The 20351-nt window shown below is 41.0% G+C and overlaps 1 protein-coding gene across 2 annotated transcripts; it reads left to right on the top strand.

Moving 5' to 3' along the window:
* Nucleotides 1-718: 718 nt before the first annotated feature.
* scn1ba (sodium channel, voltage-gated, type I, beta a) lies at nucleotides 719-19611 on the top strand. Of its 2 annotated transcripts, XM_071469593.1 has the most exons (6): nucleotides 2462-2788; nucleotides 11614-11780; nucleotides 13059-13296; nucleotides 15933-16074; nucleotides 17072-17146; nucleotides 17938-18859. In XM_071469593.1, the coding sequence occupies exons 1-5, from the start codon at nucleotides 2662-2664 to the stop codon at nucleotides 17139-17141; spliced, it is 744 nt and encodes a 247-aa protein (XP_071325694.1). In that variant the 5' UTR covers nucleotides 2462-2661; the 3' UTR covers nucleotides 17142-17146; nucleotides 17938-18859. The 2 variants fall into 2 exon arrangements, with proteins under 2 accessions (XP_071325693.1, XP_071325694.1); XM_071469592.1 differs by lacking the exon at nucleotides 17072-17146 and having other exon boundaries at nucleotides 719-2788; nucleotides 17938-19611.
* The last annotated feature ends 740 nt before the right edge of the window (nucleotides 19612-20351 follow it).

Here is a 20351-nt window from a genome sequence, read left to right as displayed (position 1 = left end):
AAGAACACCAGATTACTGTGACCTTGATCTTTGACCTTTGTCCACCGAAATCTAATCAATTCATCACTGAGTAAGTGAATATTCACACCAAATCTAAACAAATTCCCTCAAGATGGTCTTGAGATACTACATTCAAGAGGCCAAAACTGTGTTTTGACCTTTGACATTTGACCATAAAAATCTACTCACTTCATCCTTGAGTACCACTGAATGGCAAATTTGAAGAATTTCTATCAAAGCAGCAACTATTGTTCACATTTTGGCACGACCTTGGATCTCACCTCATTAATTCTTAGTGTATGTGACATTAAAGCTTTGAATCTTAATTCTTGGGTCTGCCTTGTTTTTTTTAATGCAAGTGTCTGACTTTCTAAATGTTATTTTCTCGGATTTAATGTATGTAACTATAAATAAGATTTTAACATCCCTGCTTTGAAGTCATCATCCATGTAATATTAGAATATATGATCTAGTTTTCAGCAACATTTGCAGACTTACTTTCCGGCTTAAGACCTGACTGTTCTCTTTGCCAACACGTGGGGGTTTCTGGAAGGGATGAAAACATCACATAAAAATCACTGTTGCCATAACAACGGCTCTTATACCTCTCCCTCCTCCTCGTCTTTCTCCATCCCTCTGCTGCAATGCATCACACCCTCCCTCCTCCTCCTCCTCCTCCTCCTGCATGCACCTCCCTCCCCCAGCCTTCACCCATCCCAAAGACTGATTAGCGCGGCATCCTTCCACTGACACACCATGTAATTTCTGGAGGTTACTGATTTTTTTTGTGTTTGTGTGTCCACACTCGCTTTGTTTTTTTTTTTCCATTTTGACGCGTCGGTCAGGAGGAATGCGGGTTTCCAAAAGACATTTTCCTCCGCAGGTCTCTTCTTGAAGACGATAAGGAGAAAAAGGAGATTTAAAAAAAAATTTATTTCATTTTCTGTGTCGTGCTCTGATCCGATGGTCCCCGGTGAGACAGCAGAGGGACTTCCAACATCTGACTGCGTGATGGACCGCGGGATGCAAGCCGTCCACCTATGACCCATCAATAGGACGAGACGTGTGGAGGATATCAGTGAGGGAAGGAAGCGCATCGTTTTTTGGTTATAACGGGGATTTTGAGAAAAGAGTTGACAGGTAGGCTATAAGGACGCAGAGAGGCTGCGCTCAGCTGTGCTGCGTTTATGGGAATTTAAAAAAAAAAAAAAAAAAGGACAGACAAGACTTCACGCATTTTTTTTTTCTTTAAAATTCGCTGATTCAAGACCAGACAGTTAATTGTAGTTTCTCGTATGATCAAACGCAGTCACACCCGATTCGTAATTCATCAGAATAAACATAAGAACAGCGCACTTTTTTTTTAGCCTCCAAAGACGCACGGAAGGCGGGCGGCGGTGTAAATAAAGCCCCCTTTAACTGTCCAGTGCATGCCAGACCCATCCGAGCAGCAGGGCCACCTGTGCTGCTGCAGTCAAGCCTTCGAGCACCGAGCGCAGACAGCAGCTAAACAAACCATATGGTTAAATGATGTGCTCAAACAGCGGATGGTTTTTAACTTGAATAAGTAAGAAGCAACCAGGCTCTGCCCTAGATCACTGACCAGAGCTTTATCTAAAGAGATATGTAGTTGTGAGTCTGCAATTTGGACTGAAGAAAGAACGCAATAACAAAGATTTGAGGCAATAAGAATAACAAGGTGATAATTGTAATTTCCTCCAAAGCCAAAGAGAGGTGGAATCAAGCGAGAGAATACTTCACACTTCTTCCATTTGCCATTTCACTCGCACTGGGGCTCCATCAAGCACAGAGCCGCCTTTTTGCTCAGGTCATAGCTGCAGTCGCATATGAGGGAAAAGTCAGTGAGGGCTGCTAACTGTTTCCTGTTGAAGGCATCCATGCATGCAACACTTTGACATCTTAACAGACTTTTGAACAGCACAATCACCCCGGCTCCATTGCACGAGTCTGTCACACACGCCACGTCTTCCATCTCCGGCACAAATTCCACTGGACACCACAGCATCGTCCCCTATCAGATCAGCCTAAGATATCAGTCTTCCAGTAGCTTTTATTGTTGATCACTGACAGTGCCATTTACTGACCAATCTGCGATACTGGGATACTGGCATTATTCAGTACACAAGGTCTCTTTGTGGAGGCCTAAGGGTGTGCCCCAGAGTATAAATAGTTTAACAAAGGCCCCTTTGGAGTGACAAGAGGATGAAACCTGAAACTCTGACTGATTCCTCCCTCTGGTAACTCTATATGTTAACACACTCCGAGGTTGGACACACTCTCCGGCTAAATAGAGGGATTTAGATCCTGGGATGTGAAGAGCGAAGGCAGCGCAACTTCCACACTGTTGTTGTCAGGTTTTTCAGGTGCTTAAGAAGACCGGATCAACAAGAGGACCCACCCACCCCTTCTTCCAGCCCTTGTGTCGGCTGAAAAGAAAAAGGAGGAGAAGAAGAAGACACCCAAGTGGACCACACCCAGAGTCCCAACAGCAACAGGAAAGAGTCTCCTCCTCTCACCTCCCAGACTTTTCATCGTAGTCAGGACGTCTTTGGTGTCTTTGTGCTCATCACCACTGGAACAGCTGCTGTAGATCTGCCTTGTCTGTTTGTGTGTCTCCCATTCTGCAGTGTGTGTGTGTGCATGTGTGTGTGTGGGGGGTGTGTTTTGACGCCGCTGAGAGCTGCCACCAGTCTTCTTTCTCCTGTCAGGATGTCTGCAGTACAAGAGCTGCTGCTGCTTCTACCTCTGGCCCTTCTGGCGCTTCAAGGTGAGTGGGCAGTGGTTGTGTTGCCACGGCGATGCTGTGATGGCAACACCTTGGCATGCATATGAGCCACCATCCAATTTCCCATTCACTGTCTGTGCTGTGTGTTACTGCTGAGATGTTTCCTATTGTCTGACGTTGCCCTCTCTACCGCTGCTCAGACTGCAGGCAATGTTTTGGGTTTTTTCTCGAGTTTGTGAGTGTGTTTATGGAGGGATGTGTGTTTGTGTGTGTGTGTGTGTGTGTGTGTGAGTGTTGGTGTGTGTTCAGATACAGATGTATGAGTGAGTGTTTGTGGTGCTGGATTGCTTGCTAAAAGCCCAGGGATTTTTTTTTCCTTTTTCAGAATAATGAGATAAGGCCATGTGGGGCCGTTAAAATGGACGGCGCACACTCTCACACACACACACACACACACACACACACACACTCACACACAGACACACAGCAGCCGTTGTGTAGTGAAAGGTCTAGAACAATGTAGATTATTCACAGATTGCTGTGTGTCACATTGAGGCACAGCGTCGAACTGATGTTGCCGGTTTGCAGTTCAGGGCTGCATCAAATGATTATTTTCATTATCAATTAATATGCCAATGTTTTTCTTGATCATTCAATGGAGTAATCACAACTTCCTAAAGGTTACTGTGACATCATTAAATCCCACAGGTATATGACATAAAACAGAGAGAATCAACAAATCCTCACATTGGAGGAACTGGAACCAAAGAATGTTTCAAACCTTTGCTTGAAAAATCAAGTCAGCTAATGTAGTGATTTCAACATGATGAGTTATTCTTCAACTTTAAGGCACTTTTTTTCAGTTTGATGCTATTCATATGTGTGTACACCTCCTTTTCCTCATCATGCTGCAGCTGGTGGTTTTCATTCAGGTCAGATAATACCATCTTAAGAAATTTACTGTCACAGCCAGTGTCTTTTTATTAATGGCCTCTTGGTTTATTTGAAAACATAACTAAATATAAATCAGTTGGCATGTCTTAAGAATGACTGGAGTAGATGTAAATGTTGGTAAATGGGCTATAACCATAGAAACATAAAAAGTTTATTTCCTTTAAATGCTTTTATTTTTTTTTTTAACTTTGTTCTTTGAAAAAGTTTTTTTTGATGGCATGTTGTCGTCATAGATAATCTTATTTTAAGCACTGAGATTTGAAATCGAGCACAAAAATGAGGCGGTGCATTAAAAGAGAGATTTACTGAGCACTTATCTCTGCCAGCCAGCTGCTCTTTGTCTCACTCTGTCACTGACAATACTGGTAACCACACATACATGCAAAAGTCAACAGACCTTCTTAATCTCAAAAAGAATCAAAAGTCAAAGTAATGTTCTTATTCCTCCAAATGAAAAGGCACTTCATTGAAGATATGAGGTTGTAACGACAGCAGGCAGAGCTGCAGAAAGTTTAGCCAGGAACTGACTAGTGAAGCTTGGCAAAAAAAATAAAAAATTAAGAAGGTTATACAACCTCGATTGACAGAAGTAGACAGTTTGGTTGAAGGGCCGGCGGGTTAGTTAAGGTCTGAAGTGAGTGAGCACATCTGGAGCTGGACGCAGTGAGGATGAGGATATAAGGCGAGGCAGGAAATTGGATGGAATCTCCCAAAAGACGAGGAAAAAGAACAGATTGAGGCTGATAAAAATAGCAGCATCGCAGCTTTTTATTTTGAAATGCGCAATCACACGTCCTAATAAAACAATAAACACGGGACGGAATTAAAGACGTTTCTGGAAGGCAGTGGGTCTAAAAGGAAGGGAAATCCATATATTAGAATAGTTAGATATTAACTAGGATGATTTTTTTTTGATGATCACAAGCTCCCCCCATGCTCCGTCACACTAAGCTCCATCTAGATGAAGTTTGGCGACAGTTGCAGGGGCCAAATGTAATCAGAAAAAGAAGAAATAGGAGAAATAAAGGGACAGCTCGCCCCAAAATACATAGAGCACACATGTATTACCTGTAGCTCATCCTGTAATTTCCGTGTAGTGAAGTCAAAATGCCAAAAAAAACAAAAACATAAAACTGGAAATGAAAAACTGTTCAGCTCCTCTCCTCTATTCAGCTCATCAACAGTGATCCACAGATATCAGTGCAAATGGCAACTGTCTGTCTCCCCTGAAAAGAAAAGAACACCTTTCACCAGATCGAAGCTGAGCTGCAGCCAGGTTCATCTGGGACAGACTATATTGTGAAAAGAGCGCAGACTCTTTCCTGCACAGCAGCGCTGAAGATGCTTGAATTACAAAAAAGAAATGTTTTTCATTTTTAAAGAATAGCAATAGAAAAATCCCTGCAAACAACACTCAACCAATGATGACAATAAAGTCAATAAATTCTGCTCGCGTTGTCTATAAAAGTGACAGAAACTAAACAGTCAGCTGACAGAGTCGTGTGTCCTTGTGCTCCAGGACACAGGCTCATAGAACCTAATGCATCTGTTGGTAACTTTAACTAATGCATGCAGGAAAAGAGACTCTTTGTGTCTGCAGTCGCACCCTAGAGCCATTTAGTCTGCAGATGGGTTGGAAATTATGTTACGGAGAGGCTCTTAATTGTAAGATGCCGGGATGGATACGTAAATCGATTATAGATGTTCAAGTGACGCACTGCAGCACTTTTATTAAAAGACAATTAAGTCTGATATATGGTCTGCACTTGTGCTTTAGTGATTTGGTATTCTGAATTGTGATACATTTGTAGTTTTACCAAAGTATTAAACTAGAAAACACTTTATAATGAAGGGTGTATTTTGTGATGGCATTTTGTTTGTTTTAAGTTTTTTTGCAGCTTCTTCACCATTCAGTCGGTTTTTTTTTCCCCATAAAAGTTGAGTGACAACTAAAGCCACCCCAGCTGAATGTGCTCGTTACCGCAGATAAAATAAGGCTGTAGGATCCTGCTGCACGGCTGCATACAGAGTATAGGATGTCTGGATCAATATTTATCGCTCCACACAAGCAGCAGGCGTAAACAAGGAGCTCTTGATTGATGCTCTCCATCTGAGTGACCCTGCAATCTGAACAAAAACATGAGTGTGATTTTCGAACAGTCGTTCACTTGTGCCCCATCTGCAGCTTCAGACAGACTCAAAGGTGCGTGAATCTAATTCTGACGGGAGTTTAATTTTCATTCTTTCATTTTTTTTTTTTTTTTTTTTTGCTTTTCTAACCCACAAATCTGGAGCGAGATACTGCGCTGCGACCTAATTGCAGGCTGCATGTGTCCTGCTCACTTGTGTCACACACATGACATGTAAATATGCATGCACACGCGCACGCTCACACACACGCACACACACACCTGAGCCCCTGCTCATCCAGCTGTGTGAGGTCTGTAAATCCCAGGGTGCCCTGCAGCAGCTGGAGGGGGGTGGGAGTCAGAAGAGCGACAGGAGCTTTGAAGGACGAAATGACCTTCCACACAACTCAATTTGTATCTGTGGAGCTGGAAATTCATCAGTTTGTCAGTAATTATTCTTAACACCATTATTTTTGCTCCAGTATTTTTGCTCTGCCCTAAATAAATGTGCTACTCTGCACTTTCATTCGCTCTTATGATCAGTGTGAAATTGCAAAAGCAAAAACAAGGCTGTAAGTAAGAATTTAGAAATATTGCCCTATAGGAGCTGAAAGCAGAAAAATGCTTTGTTTCTTCCCTCTGAAAATAATAAAAAACTACATGTTATATGAACACAGACCTGTTTAGATGTTGACCCATACTGTTGTCAACTAAAGTAATAAAAGATTTTTACATCAATAATAAAATCCCAGTATATAAGTTGGTAAACATTTCTCGTAGTGCTCAAAATACTGTAAAATGCACAATTAGAAGATTCCTGCCTTAATACCACTTTAAACTGTCACCACTCAACAATGCACACAATACTGCAGCAGAGAATTTGAAGAAACACTGAAGGAACAACAGCAAAAGCAAAATTAGATCTTTAATGATCGCTCAAGAAAGATGGAAAAAAAAGGAGCAGAGGGAGCTGATGTCCTGGAGACAAGCAGACCAATAAGAGGAGAGACATGAAGCTCATAAGTGCTGGCATTGCTACGATGCTTTATCAGCACCAGTGATGTACTTCTTCACTCCACTCATACACTTACTTCACTGAGGTAATGTTCCTGGAAAATGTGTGTGTGTGTGTGTGTGTGTGTGTGTGTGTGTGTGTGTGTGTGCGCGCCAATGCCACACAAGGGCAGACAAGGACAAACACACCTCATGAATCAGGATCTGGACAGATCATTTTCTTTGTGTGGAAACAGATGGAAGAATTGATTTCAACGTGTTTGTGTCTGTTTTTAAATAATGCGTCAGCTGTTTTGACAAAAATGGCCGCTGGCTGATAAAGTGAAAACTTAAGCATTAAATCTACAAAATGTTTTGAGCCAGTTACGGGAAAAAATAGATACATTTCAGATCAGGCCAATATGTTGGTTTTCAATACAACAAATTCAAGGCTTAAAGCTGCACTAGTGAACATAATAGAGCATTTAGCAGCTAAAGAGCCAGATGTTTCCCTCAGGAGTTGGTGGAGACCAAAAACAGAGCTAAAAGGAGAGTGAATAGTGAAAGTCCTGGAACTGGAAAACCTAAACCTAAGTTCGTCTGCTTTCACAAGTCAAAATGTCTGTCCAGAGAAAGATTTATGGAGACTACATGTAATATTACGAGACAAATAAGGCTCTGAGTGGCACAGACAAGTTGAATGGGCTTCTGAGCCGAGGAATTCTTGAGAAAAGAATGAATGCACTTCTTGTGTTTCATCCTTCAAAACAGATTTGGATCTATTTTGAGGAACAAAATGTCATTGAGCATGCACTACCAAGAGCCTTTGTGCACAACTAGCAGAGAACAGAGCTTGCGACAGAGAAGAATGAAAAGAGATCAACATGAAACCAGACAGCAGACAAAGAGATCTCAATCTGCATTAAAACAGACCTACAGCAGCGACAGAGAATCAGGGGATACATATGCTAGATTGTTTTCTATTCATTTCAATATAGTGTGCTATGCTCTGTTTTGGAAGAAATGAATGTATATACTGTACATATATGCTGTGTCTGCACCAAACATTGAATCATTTGTTTTTTGGTTCAGGATTTAAATTTCCTCCAAAGTTCATTAGAAAACAAGTTTTCAAGATTTCTGTACGGCAACACAAAAAACAAGTGGAAAACACAACCTCTGCCACTGCTGTAATAAAAGCAGATGTAAGCTAGCTAAGTAAACCAAAGTAAGCTAGTTGGCTAAGTAAGCTAAGTTTTAGAAGTGAATGAAGAGAGGTGATTAAATGTCGCAACAGTTACCGTTTGGTTTGATTACAAAACATCACAGTTTTGCAACTTGTCTTGAGAGCTCATAAGAAGTCCTTTTAATTTTTTTGTTTTTACTTCAAGAGGCAGTTTTCCTTCCTGCCCTTTGCTTTTTGGACTCCACAAAATGGATCGTATGCTCTTGAAGCAATTGAGCAGCTGTTTTAGTGGATGATGTAAAGATAAAAAACAGTCTGGGCCTCCCCAGGCTTGTTCTATCTTGATAAACCAGTGCGCCATCACCCTACCAGCCACGACAATGTGACAGCTTTGTGGTGTAAACCTCACAGAGCAGTGTTTCAATGGTCTACTTGCTCCAGTGGAAAGTCTCTTGCTTGCCTGGTGTCAAGGGAAATGTCATGGATGCTTGGCATTTCCCTAGGTTATGTAGGCTATGCCTACAGTATGTGTGTGTATGTGTGTTCATGTCAGTAGTAACCTTGCCATGGAAACAGATGTTGTCCTCCCTCATCTTTTTCGCTGTTGCTTATCCAACTTTCTTTCCTCCCTCTCTCTCTTATGGCCAGTTTAGCAAATTACCTTGATCCTTTTGTCTCCTTTAGCTCCCAGCAACATGCTAAGATAGCTAACGTCAGTAGGTGGATGGTCTTTTGTGGTGTTAAAGCTATCGGTCAGTTTTTTGTTTTTTTTTTTGCTTTGTAGACCTCATGGGTATGCAGAAACTGATATAAGGGATTAACCAGCCAGCCCCCTGTCAGGAAAAAAAAACTCCTAATCTGCAATTTCTGGAATACCCGTTGCATAATCCTGAACCTCAGTCCACAGATTACGCAATGGATTTGTATTTTTGATGCTCGGTGTGTATGTGTCCTGCTGCTGTGAGTGAGAATTGTTACTGAGGCAGTTTGATGGCTCTGACTCTGTTTAGTCTGCACCTTGGATGTGCAGTTCCTTTTGTGTCTGCTTGCATGTTTCTCTCTCTCTCTCTCTCTCTCTCGCTCTGTCTTTTCACTGTCGTCTTAACTTGCTGTCTCAGCTTCGGACACTCAGCAGCATCCCTGCTCACCTTGCACAATCTCGCCTCTCCCTGCGTCACCAACCTCCCTCAGGATTACCGCCTCATGCTGTCTGTGTGTGCTGCTGTTCCTGCTGGGTTTTCATCTGTCTTTCTGCTTTCTGTACTGCAACTAAAGTGCTCTCTTCTTCCGCAGACATCTTAAATTTCTCACATGCTGTCTGTCAAACATGTGTTTTGTTGTCGTTGTAATGTGTCTCCTCTGTCTGTGTTCCAGGTCTCACCTCCTTTTCTCTGAGCACTCAATGTGCCAGCTGTCTCAAACCCTTCTGTGTGCTTCTGCATGGGATGCCTTGCTCCTGTGTCTGTCTGGTGTCTCTTTGCCTCTCTGTCTCTCTTTGCCTTTCTATCTTTTCTACACAGTAGAAGCTGATATCCTAAAATCCCTCACAGACTTGAGTCAAAATATATTTGCATGTTAATGTCAATGTTTAAGATGAAAGTTGGTTGTGTCTGCAAAAAAAAAGTCTCTTGGTTGATTTTTAAAATGCTTTCCTGTGTGATTTCACAGGGGTATTGAGTGATGAATGACTTTCATTGACCTCTATTGGCAGCCGAGGATTAGCAGCAGCAGTGACAGCTGGTGCATCTTACAGCAGCGTATAATTAACTCAAACAATCAACCGACAAGAGAGCTAATAAGAGCAGAGATTAAACTGAAAAATATAAAATAATGTAATCATTTTTCATTTTTCACTGCATTGTTTTCTGTGAATACGTGCAACTGTTCTATGAGAAATTCAGATAAAGTATTTGCAAATGCTGTTTGCCTCAGGTCTGTTTGTTATAGTCTAGAGGTCCTCAGCAGACCCACTGCCCAGAAAACCCGAAAATCCAAGACCCCGGCCTTAACCGAACTCTGTTTTAAATTTTCCTTTCTTGACTTACTGTGTTGGGTTTCAGGTCTGTGTAAATGTTCTTTAAAGGAAAATTCAATTTTAATCACTGCCATTATTTTTCGCCAATGCTTTATCATAACACTGTACTCATGAAAATAATTACAGAGATCTAGAAACACGACCATGCTACAACAAAGTCTGATGGGGCACGAAACACATGCACCCAGCCATGAAGACAGGTTATAAACAAGTTGACAGTTCCTACTATCACGTCAACAATTTTAATATTGATTTTAACCCAACCGTTCGGGTCAGTTGATCTCGGGTCCATCTGGGCGGTTCAGGTCTGTGTTTGGTTTTAAATGCACAGGTCCATCTCCTATGATAAAATATGGCAGCAGTGGAGCCAGTTACATTACGTTTGGGTTTATATTTTTGGGCCTGTGAAGTCTTACATTATGTTCTTAACTTTATCTTCTCCTCTTTCCCTTTTTCTCCTCTCTCCCTCTTTCTCTCTCTGCAGTGCATCAGGCTTCTCCTCTCCTGCTTCCCCATCTCCCCCTGCTTTTGTAGAAATGGCTACTACTGAAGCGCGTGCTAACTTTCTCTTTCTTCCCTCCTCCTTCATTCCTCCCCTTATACGTTTCTCTGCAGTGTGGTGGCATTTCTGTTTGTGTAATTTTTTTTTTTTAAATGTCTCGTAATGGCACTGAAATATTCGTATCCCAAGGAGTAAAAAATAAAAAAAATATAAAAATAGAGCTTTGTTGCTCTATATTTGTACATATGGACAATGTGCGAACCAAACTTATAATGATTTCTAGAGTTCATCTGATCAGCGTTGTACTGTGTTTCCTGTCCTCTCCCTCATCTCCCTCCCCCTCCATCTTACAATTTGAAACAAAAGCTTCCCCAGAGGTCAAAGTTGAGAATAGCACTCGATCATTGGTTGAGAGCGATGCTGAGGCCTCAGTGGAAACTGCAAGGTGCAGTGTGAGAGAGAAACATTTGGAGGTACAGGTGTGTAACTCCTGGCCGATGAGAAGAATGTGTCATGATGATGATGGCATATATAGACTCACGCTTCTATATATGAATTTAGTTCAGATACCAAATGACAGAATGTAAGAAAAATAGTGTCGCTCACTGCAACCTCTTTATTTCCCCTCAGCTTCACAGACTGAAAACACCTGAAATGTAAATTACCACGAAACTGAAAACCAATTTTATCAAATTCACATAATCTATGACCTGAAATGGTGAGTGGAAATAAAAAAAAAATGCAAGAATAAATATGCCCGATATGAGGAAAAAAAAACAAAAAACGCATGCAAAGAGCATTGGAGACAAGCACGCAAAAATACACAACTTACAGTAGCTAACATTGTTTTGTAAAGTACTGTTTAGACAGTTGTGCCTGCAGGTACTGAGATAGTGAAATACACCCGAGCTCTGCCCCTGTTTAAACCTTCCCCTTGCGTCACGGGTACATGAGAAAGAGGATGATGGCCACCCACGGCTCTTACCTCTGAACCCTGTGGCCTGCAAATAGACAGAGCAACAAAAAAAAAAAAAAGGTTTCTAACTGTGTGGTCTTCACCCTCTGTAGCATCTTTGTGCCATGGAGCCTGCGTGGAGGTGGACTCAGACACAGAGGCTGTGGTCAATGAAGGCTTCAAACTGGGCTGCATCTCCTGTAAGATGAGGGGCGAGGTGCCGGCTATAGCCTACGTTGACTGGTATTTCAAGGCTTCGTCTGACAAAGAGTTTTCCCATGTAAGTAGCAACCGGATATATGACAAGGAAAACTTTGGAAAAGCACTACCTAGTAATGCATGAAAGGAATAGTTTGATATTTTGGGAAATATGCTTATTTGCCTTCTTGTAGAGAGCTCTACAAGTTAAACTCTACTGTAAATATGAATCTACAGCCAGTTAACAGCTGGTTAACGTAGCTCATCACAAAGCTTAGAAACAGCTTAGTTATCAGATGTTAAGATAAAGCAATAAAAGCCCCAAACATCCATCTTCATCTTCTATTCCGGGAAGTGGCTGCAATGCATTTACCATGAGAGAGCACACAGTCTTGCATTTTTCATGACAAGGTTTTTTCCTTTTGCTTACCTAAGGAGTCCTCACCAGGCAAAGCAAAGAGGCCATTATGGTATATACAATACCTATAGCAGGAGAGATCCCATTAGCCCCCAGCTGTCATTTAGAATTTGTATCCACTAACTCACCAGGAAGTGCAGAAGTGAGGCTGTAACTGCAGCTCGATCAATAACAGCAAAAAGCTGCAGTGGCGACCAGCCGTCTGTCCTCGAGTATGACAGGAAAACTGAAAAGCAAACTTGAAACTCAGGGTATGAATATTCAGTCTGTTTTGCACCTACCAGCATCGAAAAGAAAACAGTAGCTTTCTGTTGCAGTTTCTTTTTATTAACGAATACAAGCCAAAAATTATGAATTAGTTCCAATCCAGGTGGAAAGATGCATTATATGTGTGAATCACAGCTTGTAAAAAAAAAGAGGGTCATCACCTATAGGTTTCTGAAGAGCAGTTTTGAAGCTCAGAGTGGGCTGCCCGCTGTTGCCTTCTTGGCAGTGCCTGAATCCGCCCAACTCCTGGTTAATCCAGAAGGCATAAATTAGGCATTTAAACCTGAGAGTCTGTGGGGATTGACTCACTTTTGGAGCCAGCGTCAATAGGCTATTCAAGGAACTGCAGTTTTTGGCACTTTGCTTCAGTTTACAGCCCCAGAAGTTGCCGCTTGGTGTGAATGAGCACAGGAGCAAAGTGACAGGGATTGAAACCTTGACCACAGCTATTCTGTAACAGTCCTATGGTGCTGATGTGGAAGAGGTCAAAGGTGATGTAATGCAAAGCTTACATGATATGTAGCAAATGGTTTATAACATGCACCAACACCAGCACAGTTTCTCAAGCCTGAATACCGTTACATCTGAATACTGTCAGATCACTCTGCTGAATGTTCACAGTCTATTTTGCTTTGCTTCTGTTGAGAGAAATCCAATTGTGTAATTCTCCTCCAGTTATACACTTATGAGGATCAATCGGGCAACATCATTGACCCACGTTTCTACGACCGCCTGGACTGGAAAGGCAGCAAAAACACCAATGACCTACAGGACGGCTCCATCTACATCCTCAATGTCACCTACAACGACACGGGAATCTACAAGTGCATATTCAACCGCATCCTCTTGTACTCCAACTATGAGTTTCAAGCCAACACTTCCAAGAACATCACCATTAACGTGGTGCCACGACGTAAGAGCAAAGGGGAAGGTTGTTGTACTTCATGTTTGAGCAGGAAAGAGTAAAAAAAAAAAAAAAAAAAAAAATCACAATCGATTTACATTTCTAGGTCCATTTTTATGGTTTGGGACAACATGATGTCACACTGGGATATTTGGAAAGCAGGAGACCAGGGTTCACATTTATTAAACTTATTATTACAGTTGAGAGTGTGCTAAAGAGCAAACTTAAGCTGAAGACTAAGTAAAACCTACAGACTCTGGACAAAACAGACCACCAGCAGTCGGGTAGGAGTATAAAACTTACAATTGAGTAAATTCATTAGAGAACATACTGAACAACTAGTCAACAACAACTGGCATTTTGGCAAACTGTAAGAACCTCATTTGTTGAGTGGTCTAATAACAAAACAAACATGGACGGCAACCAGCAGCTTGCACAGTTAATATGCAGTACAGTTTGTGCTGAAAAGGCCAGTACAGTATGGTGTTTTTCCCCTTCAGTTGTCTACAGCACTCTCACACCACAAACCTTGACCTCATTTACACTGAGTCACTTCATATGTCTTGATCAGCTTTAAAAAAAAGCTAAGTGTAAGTATATCAAAGAGGCATTCAAGACGGATTGAAATCCAGTTGTTGAAACCACCTCTGGAGGTGGTCGTTTACTCCTCCGATAGCATACATCGGTGAGCAGTCTGTGAAAACAGCCACTCACTGACTGATTTTCTAAATACATCCACTGTCTGTCTCCTCAGTCCTTCTGATAACAGGGGCTAAAATTACACCAAAATTAGCTGTTGTTTTCTGTCTCATTAAAGTGACAAGGAACTAGAATTACCGCCTAACGGTTGTATGCCTCAACCATTCAGGCTTGTTACAGATTACTTCCCTGTTTATCCATATATATATAAAATATTAACCATTTGTGTGAAATTTTGTCATAATTGCTGTGTGAAGTCTTGAGTAATGGCAAAAGAAGGGTGTTGTTGGGTCACACTTACTTTGACCACCAAAATCTAATCAGTTCGTCCTTGAGTCCTAGTGAATGGTTGTACCAAATTTTAAGAAATTCCATCAAGGCGCTCCAGAGATATTGCATTCACAAGGCCTAAACCATGTTTTGTGTGGTCGCCGTGACCTTGACCTTTGACTTTTGCTCAACAAAATCTAATCAGTTCATCCTTGAGTCCAAGTGAATGTTTGTGCCAAATTTGAAGAAGTTCCATAAGGGAATTACTGAGATATCATGTCTATGAGAATGGGACGGACGACCCAAAAACAATATGTCTCCTGCTCTGGCTGTTGCAGACATATCAACTTAAAGACCACAATACAATGCAGTCACAAGACATCTCGTGTTTTGTGGAGAAATATTGTTGTATATTTATTTTCTCATTTAGTTAAAATGTAGTATAAGCAGATGTGGCCGGTTTGCAGAATCACAAAATAACTCTTAAAGAGTGCAGTGTCACAGACTGATGACATTTAATAATACCTGATCGGGGTTTTACTTTAATAGATAAGGACAGTATATACACAGTAGGTGAATATGTAATGTGTCATTGTGTGTTTTAGTCAAACACTGTTCTCTAAAAGTCTGAGAGCAAACAAAAGGGAAAACAGCCATGCAAGCAGACCTCAAATTTTCCCAAGCTTATTTATATAGCTGCAGTGTTGTTGAGAGGTGTTTTTCTTCCACAGATATATAAACATCCAAGAGCAAAACTCGCAGGAATATTCTTGCAGTGTTTGTCAGAGTGGCCTTGATTCAAGTGCAGAATATTATTACTCATACAAAATGTAACTGATGTAATATTCACTATAATATTCATATTTCCTTAATTAAAAGCTGTGTGTCTCCCCCCAAGTGGTCAAAAAATAATGCAGGTTTAAAGCGTCATTTGAATTCATTAAAGTTCTCATTCGCTCCATGGGGAATTTCAGCATCTATGGTTTTCCACGCCACAGTAGTTTTAGTGTTTTGTTTCAGCAGCATGCTCTAAAGCTGTTGTACCCAGCGTCAAACAGCAGGGGAGCAAAGTTAACAACGTGATGGTGAGCATGGAGGAGCATTTAGCAGATAAAAAGCCAGATTAAAAGGACCAGATGGTCACAAGTTGGCCACATTTACTTGCAATGTGATGATGTTTGTTGTGTTTATAGTTTGTTATGATGCACTAAGTGGTCAGAAACATATTCATGCAAATATGTGTAGTTAATGTTATTTATAGCGGGTGCTTTAAGTGACAAGTGCTTAAATTAGCACAGAGGTGAACCTCAAGGTTCAATGCTTGGTCCTTGTCTTTACTTAAAGCAGGCAGTTTAACTACTGATAGGTGCTTTTTTGTTTTGTTTTTTTACTGCAAGGCTAGGATGAGCAGTAACCTTTAACCTGTGGGGCTTTCACTGTAAAACATTGAACCCTTGTGGACATCAGATACTGTAGGTTAACTGTATCTGCAGCAGCATTCAGGAAATGATGAATTATGACACATTGTGATTTAGGGCAGGAGGTCATGAATTATTATCGTTTAAAAAACATATAGCCTGGGCAGCCTTCATCCTTTTCATGGTACAAATGAGATCCAGCCCCCTTTCCATAAGCACACACATACAATATATCTTACCTTATGTCCCTGTCTGTAGTCACCAGGGGATTGGCATCCATCTTGTCTGAAGTGATGATGTATGTCTCCATCATCGGGCTGCAATTCTGGCTGGTGGTGGAGATGATTTACTGCTACAGGAAGATCTCAGCAGCAGGAGAAGAAGCTCTAAGAGAGAGCGCGTGAGTAACACCTATAAACACACACGCAGCTAGCCACTCTCCAGCGCCAGCCCTTCATATCCAGATCCTGCTGGGCTGTCCAAATGTCCTGGTTCCCCACTGTTACGTCCCTTTGGTGTAGTCTAGGGGTGGACAGGGACAGTAAACAGGACAAATCAAGGATTTGTAAAGAGCCAAATGGCAGTTTGATGATTTATTATACAACTTAAATTTTAACACAAAAATACCAAGAGGTTAACAAGTGTGGGGGGGGAGAAAGGCGAAGGTGGTGTGCCAAAGGAATGAAAACAAATAAAACAAAATGAGGCCTACCTCTAACTACTGTTACTGAAACAAAACACACAAAAGAAAACCTGTCTAATCTGATCTAAAGAACTTCCCAATCCAAAAACAAGGGGTGGCACCCACCACTAACCTGGTGTTTCTAGACAAAGCAAAACTAGGTGGTGAAAATGTAAAGGGTACCCCAACTTACCTATCCTTTCTCCCCACACAAACCTTCAAGTAACAATCTAATCAATACGGCACAACACAGGCAGTCTACTAGGGCAATAAGGGGAAAATGAGAGAGGGAGCTCCTCATCCAGGCTCCCCTTTATATAAACTCCCGGCAGATGATTGGCCACTCGGACAGCCTGGGGACCAATAGGCCGTCCTCCAGTCTGCTCAGGTGTGACCCAATCAACCCATCAGCACCTAGAGGGAAAACTAGGTGAGGGAGAAAGACAGGAAACAGAGGGAGGAGGAAAACGACAAAAAAAAACACTATGCCCCTGCATGGCACGTAACACCCACCCTCCGCTCTTGCCCTTGTTTTCCCTCCCCGGCACTGTTTGGAAAGCAGAGACGCAATCTGTTTCAGTCCGCTCGTTTCAGAGTAACAAACGTTTTCCTATTTCCACACTGAACTAATATCTTTTTTCTGACTGTGATTCTATGATCTTAACGGCCTGTTTTTCTCGTCCTTTTCTCCTTTCTACAAACCTTTTTCCTTCAGGGCGGAGTATTTAGCTATAGCGTCAGAAAGTAAAGATAATTGTGCAAGTGGCGTACAAGTGGCAGAATAGCACTGGTAGGTCTGGATTCTCCCTAAACTTGATCTCATTTTTGATTCATTTTCTTCTTATCTTTTCCCGTTATTGTTGATTTTACAAATCATATACTCTAGACATGTATCCTCACAGGATACATGTCTATGAGTAGTTCAGTCACAGTGATTTTTTTCTTCTTCTTTTGACTGTTCAATTTGAAAAAAAAAAAAAAAGGGAAATGTCAGGTGGAAATACTCTGTTCCACCTAGCCATCATTCCTGGATTAGGGACATTAGAGACCAAAAATTTGGACAGAAAACACATTCCGTAAACATGGGGCTTTTGGGGCCCTGGGCAGTTGTCCACCCATTTGGTAATCCAGCCTTGTTTGCGACCCCTTGTGGTGGTTTATAACCATCAGCTCAGGCGGTTCCCTGAGCCAACTTCAACTTAAGGCAGCGTGCAACATTCACCTTTGCATAGATTTCTATTTTCACTTCTTCCCTTTGCAATCTTGCTATAGGCCACTCGAATTTAGTACAATTTCATATTTGTTTTGGACTAAGATATTGGACTAAGGGACAATGTTGTGTTGTTTTTGACATCCCGTGAACACATTCTTTTTATATTTTATTTTTCACATTTTATATTTTTATATACAGATTTTGGATAGATAGTTGTGTTGTCTACAACTATAAGCGTAATTGTTTGTCCTTTGCCAACATTAATATGTTACGGGGGGGTTACTTTTGTCCTAGCTCAACCTTGTTTCTTACTTTATTCATTTTATCTGACAGCTTTATGTTTTTTTTGTTTTTTTTTTTTACTTCAGGTCAAGGAAGAATTCGAGACTTCCTTGAGGAACCTCATATCCACTTTCGTGCCCACCTCTCCTCTCACTGTCACTCACCTACTGCCATCCTCTCCACATTATGGAAAAATGGAAGCACAGAGAGGAGGGGGATCTTCACAGAAAGGATACTGAAGTGACTTCCTGCAAAAACGATGAGAAGGACTGAACTGTATCCTGAACCGAGGGACAGGATGGATGCATCAGGTCATGGTTCAACGGTACAGAGGGATAGAGAATTGTACTGTATATAGGTGTACAAGTATGCACAGATAATCTTTGAACACATGTAGAGTATATTATAGGCCTACCTTGTATAATTACTACTTGCATGCTTACAAACTTATCAAAATGACTGACAACAAGCTCAAGATGTCGTGTCACATGTTTTTAAGAGAATCGGTTTTGTCACGTTTCATTGCAGACACTGTGTTGGCGTCAGGGTTTGACAGGTTTGGGTCTAAAAGCTCATTTTTGAAAGTGTTTACTCCGTAAGTTTATGAAGCTGTAGCACAAATAAAAGGTTTTTAATGATAAATCAAAACATTCAACAGAAAAGAAAATTTGGAACACATTTACTTTACTTTTAAATACTAGCAAGACATTTTACTGCTAATTTTCTTGCTGTTGTGATGTAACTCTACTCAAAACTACAGAGGAAAACAGCGCTGCAACAGCTAATATTTTGTCCTGATGTTCAGCGTTTCATTTAGAAGTGATTTACTGCCAAAAAAAAATTCAACGTAGTTTGTATTTTTACTCAGAATTTCATTAAAATCAGCCTGAAAAACATTTAGTCCAAAATGAAACACAGGGAAAAAAAAAACCTATTGCAGATCTGTTATCTCAGCAGTGAGTCACAGATATCTGAACTTTAAGGACACTTCTGTCTCAAATTTATCAGCGAACCAACAGAAAAGGTCAAACCTAAACTGACAACACATCCAAACCTTGTTGAACTGTCACCTTCAGAGCAGTCGTGAAAACCAATGAGTCACAACTGTCACAGTCACAGTCGCTCCTGCAGGTTCACACAGTTAAACAGCCCAACATCTTCACACGACTGCTCACCAAGGGAAATCTCATCTGTTTTAAATGCAAATTCGGATGAATGTTTAGCTCGTCACTGGAGGATGTTTGAAGTGTCCCCCGAGTTTTGAGTTATTAGGCAGTATATATTCTTTAAAGTTGAAAAGCATAGTGTCAGTCATGGTTTTAATGTTTCGCACTGGACTGAGCAAGCAATGAGGCACCGCTATATCTTAAATTCTCAGACTGTGACTTTAGGAGCGATTTTACTGCTCATATCACATGAATCAGCTACAAAAAGGTTAGAAAATGTTGGTGTTGACCAACCTGTGTAAATTGGATAAACACAGCAGGCTCGCTGCTGATTTTAATTTGCTCTTCAACATTTTTACAAGTTTTAGAGCTGAGAAAACCTCTTGCTACATCAACATGGCATTTGAGGCTACAGCGTGGCTTCCTGTGACATATGAGAAGATGATGGTGCCATGTTTATTTCTGGCACGCACAAAAAGAAAAAAAAAGAAAAAAAGAAATGCAGCTTTACCATTTCACAAAGAGGTGTTATATGAAAGTGTCCCTTTCAGATGAATTTGTCTACAGTGGAAAGTTTCCCACTGACGTGTAATTTCACACAAATGTCTTATTGTCTTTGTAGAAACTTAAGGGCTTGGCAAAATGCTATTATCAAACTGCCGTGGGCAAATGTACCACAAAACCTGTCCGGTGTGCCTCCCAGGGTGAAGCCAGTGGAAACCAAAAGCAAAGGCAAAGAGATGAAGCCTTGTCACAAATCTTTAGCGTTTGTAAAAAGAAATAAAGAATAAGCAGCCGCGCTTGCTTCTCTCTCCAGATGACTAGTTATTGACTTTTGGTGAACACTAGATGGCAGCCAAACACTGCCATTCCGCACGTTTACTGTTCATCTCTTTTGCACCAAAACTCAGTTTGATACATTTTGAGATATGGAGAAGGGGACATACACACAAACTGATACATTAATACAGAATAACTGCATGCTTTCTGGTGTTATAAGCAAACAGAATGTCCAAATAGTTTTAATCTTTAAAAAAATGAAGGAGAAAAAGCTAGAAGAGTGATATCGCTTTCTAAGGCCATTCAGGAAATGTATGCACTGCTTACTGAGTGATTCATTTTTGGGTCTGCATCAGTTTACATCATCACTAACACATTTTCCTGCACAGATGAACTAACCAGTGAAATGGTAATCACACTTCCCCCCACACAGTTGGTCCACTTGTGTCAACGTGTTTTAACAACTAAAACTGCCATTTTCACTTCATGTGTAGATGTGGGAATGTTGCTTGTCAAGATAAAAAAAATAAATCAGTAAATAAAAAAAGAAGTTA

The sequence above is a fragment of the Trachinotus anak genome, unplaced genomic scaffold (genome assembly GCF_046630095.1).
Source record: "Trachinotus anak isolate AG129_WGS33_773 ecotype Australia unplaced genomic scaffold, CSIRO_AGI_Tana_v1 ptg000032l, whole genome shotgun sequence".
Classification (NCBI taxonomy): Eukaryota; Metazoa; Chordata; class Actinopteri; order Carangiformes; family Carangidae; genus Trachinotus; species Trachinotus anak.
The sequence above is the reverse complement of the archived record's forward strand: the minus strand, read 5'-3'. Positions and strand labels throughout refer to the sequence as shown.

Bases quoted from the DNA above. Each gene is read 5' to 3' on its own strand.
- scn1ba (XM_071469593.1), top strand. From the start codon at position 2,662: ATGTGTGTGTGTGGGGGGTGTGTTTTGACGCCGCTGAGAGCTGCCACC. The intron at 11,781-13,058 runs GTAAGTAGCAAC...ATTCTCCTCCAG, and splicing joins CTGACAAAGAGTTTTCCCAT to TTATACACTTATGAGGATCA. The intron at 16,075-17,071 runs GTGAGTAACACC...TTTTTCCTTCAG, and splicing joins GAAGCTCTAAGAGAGAGCGC to GGCGGAGTATTTAGCTATAG.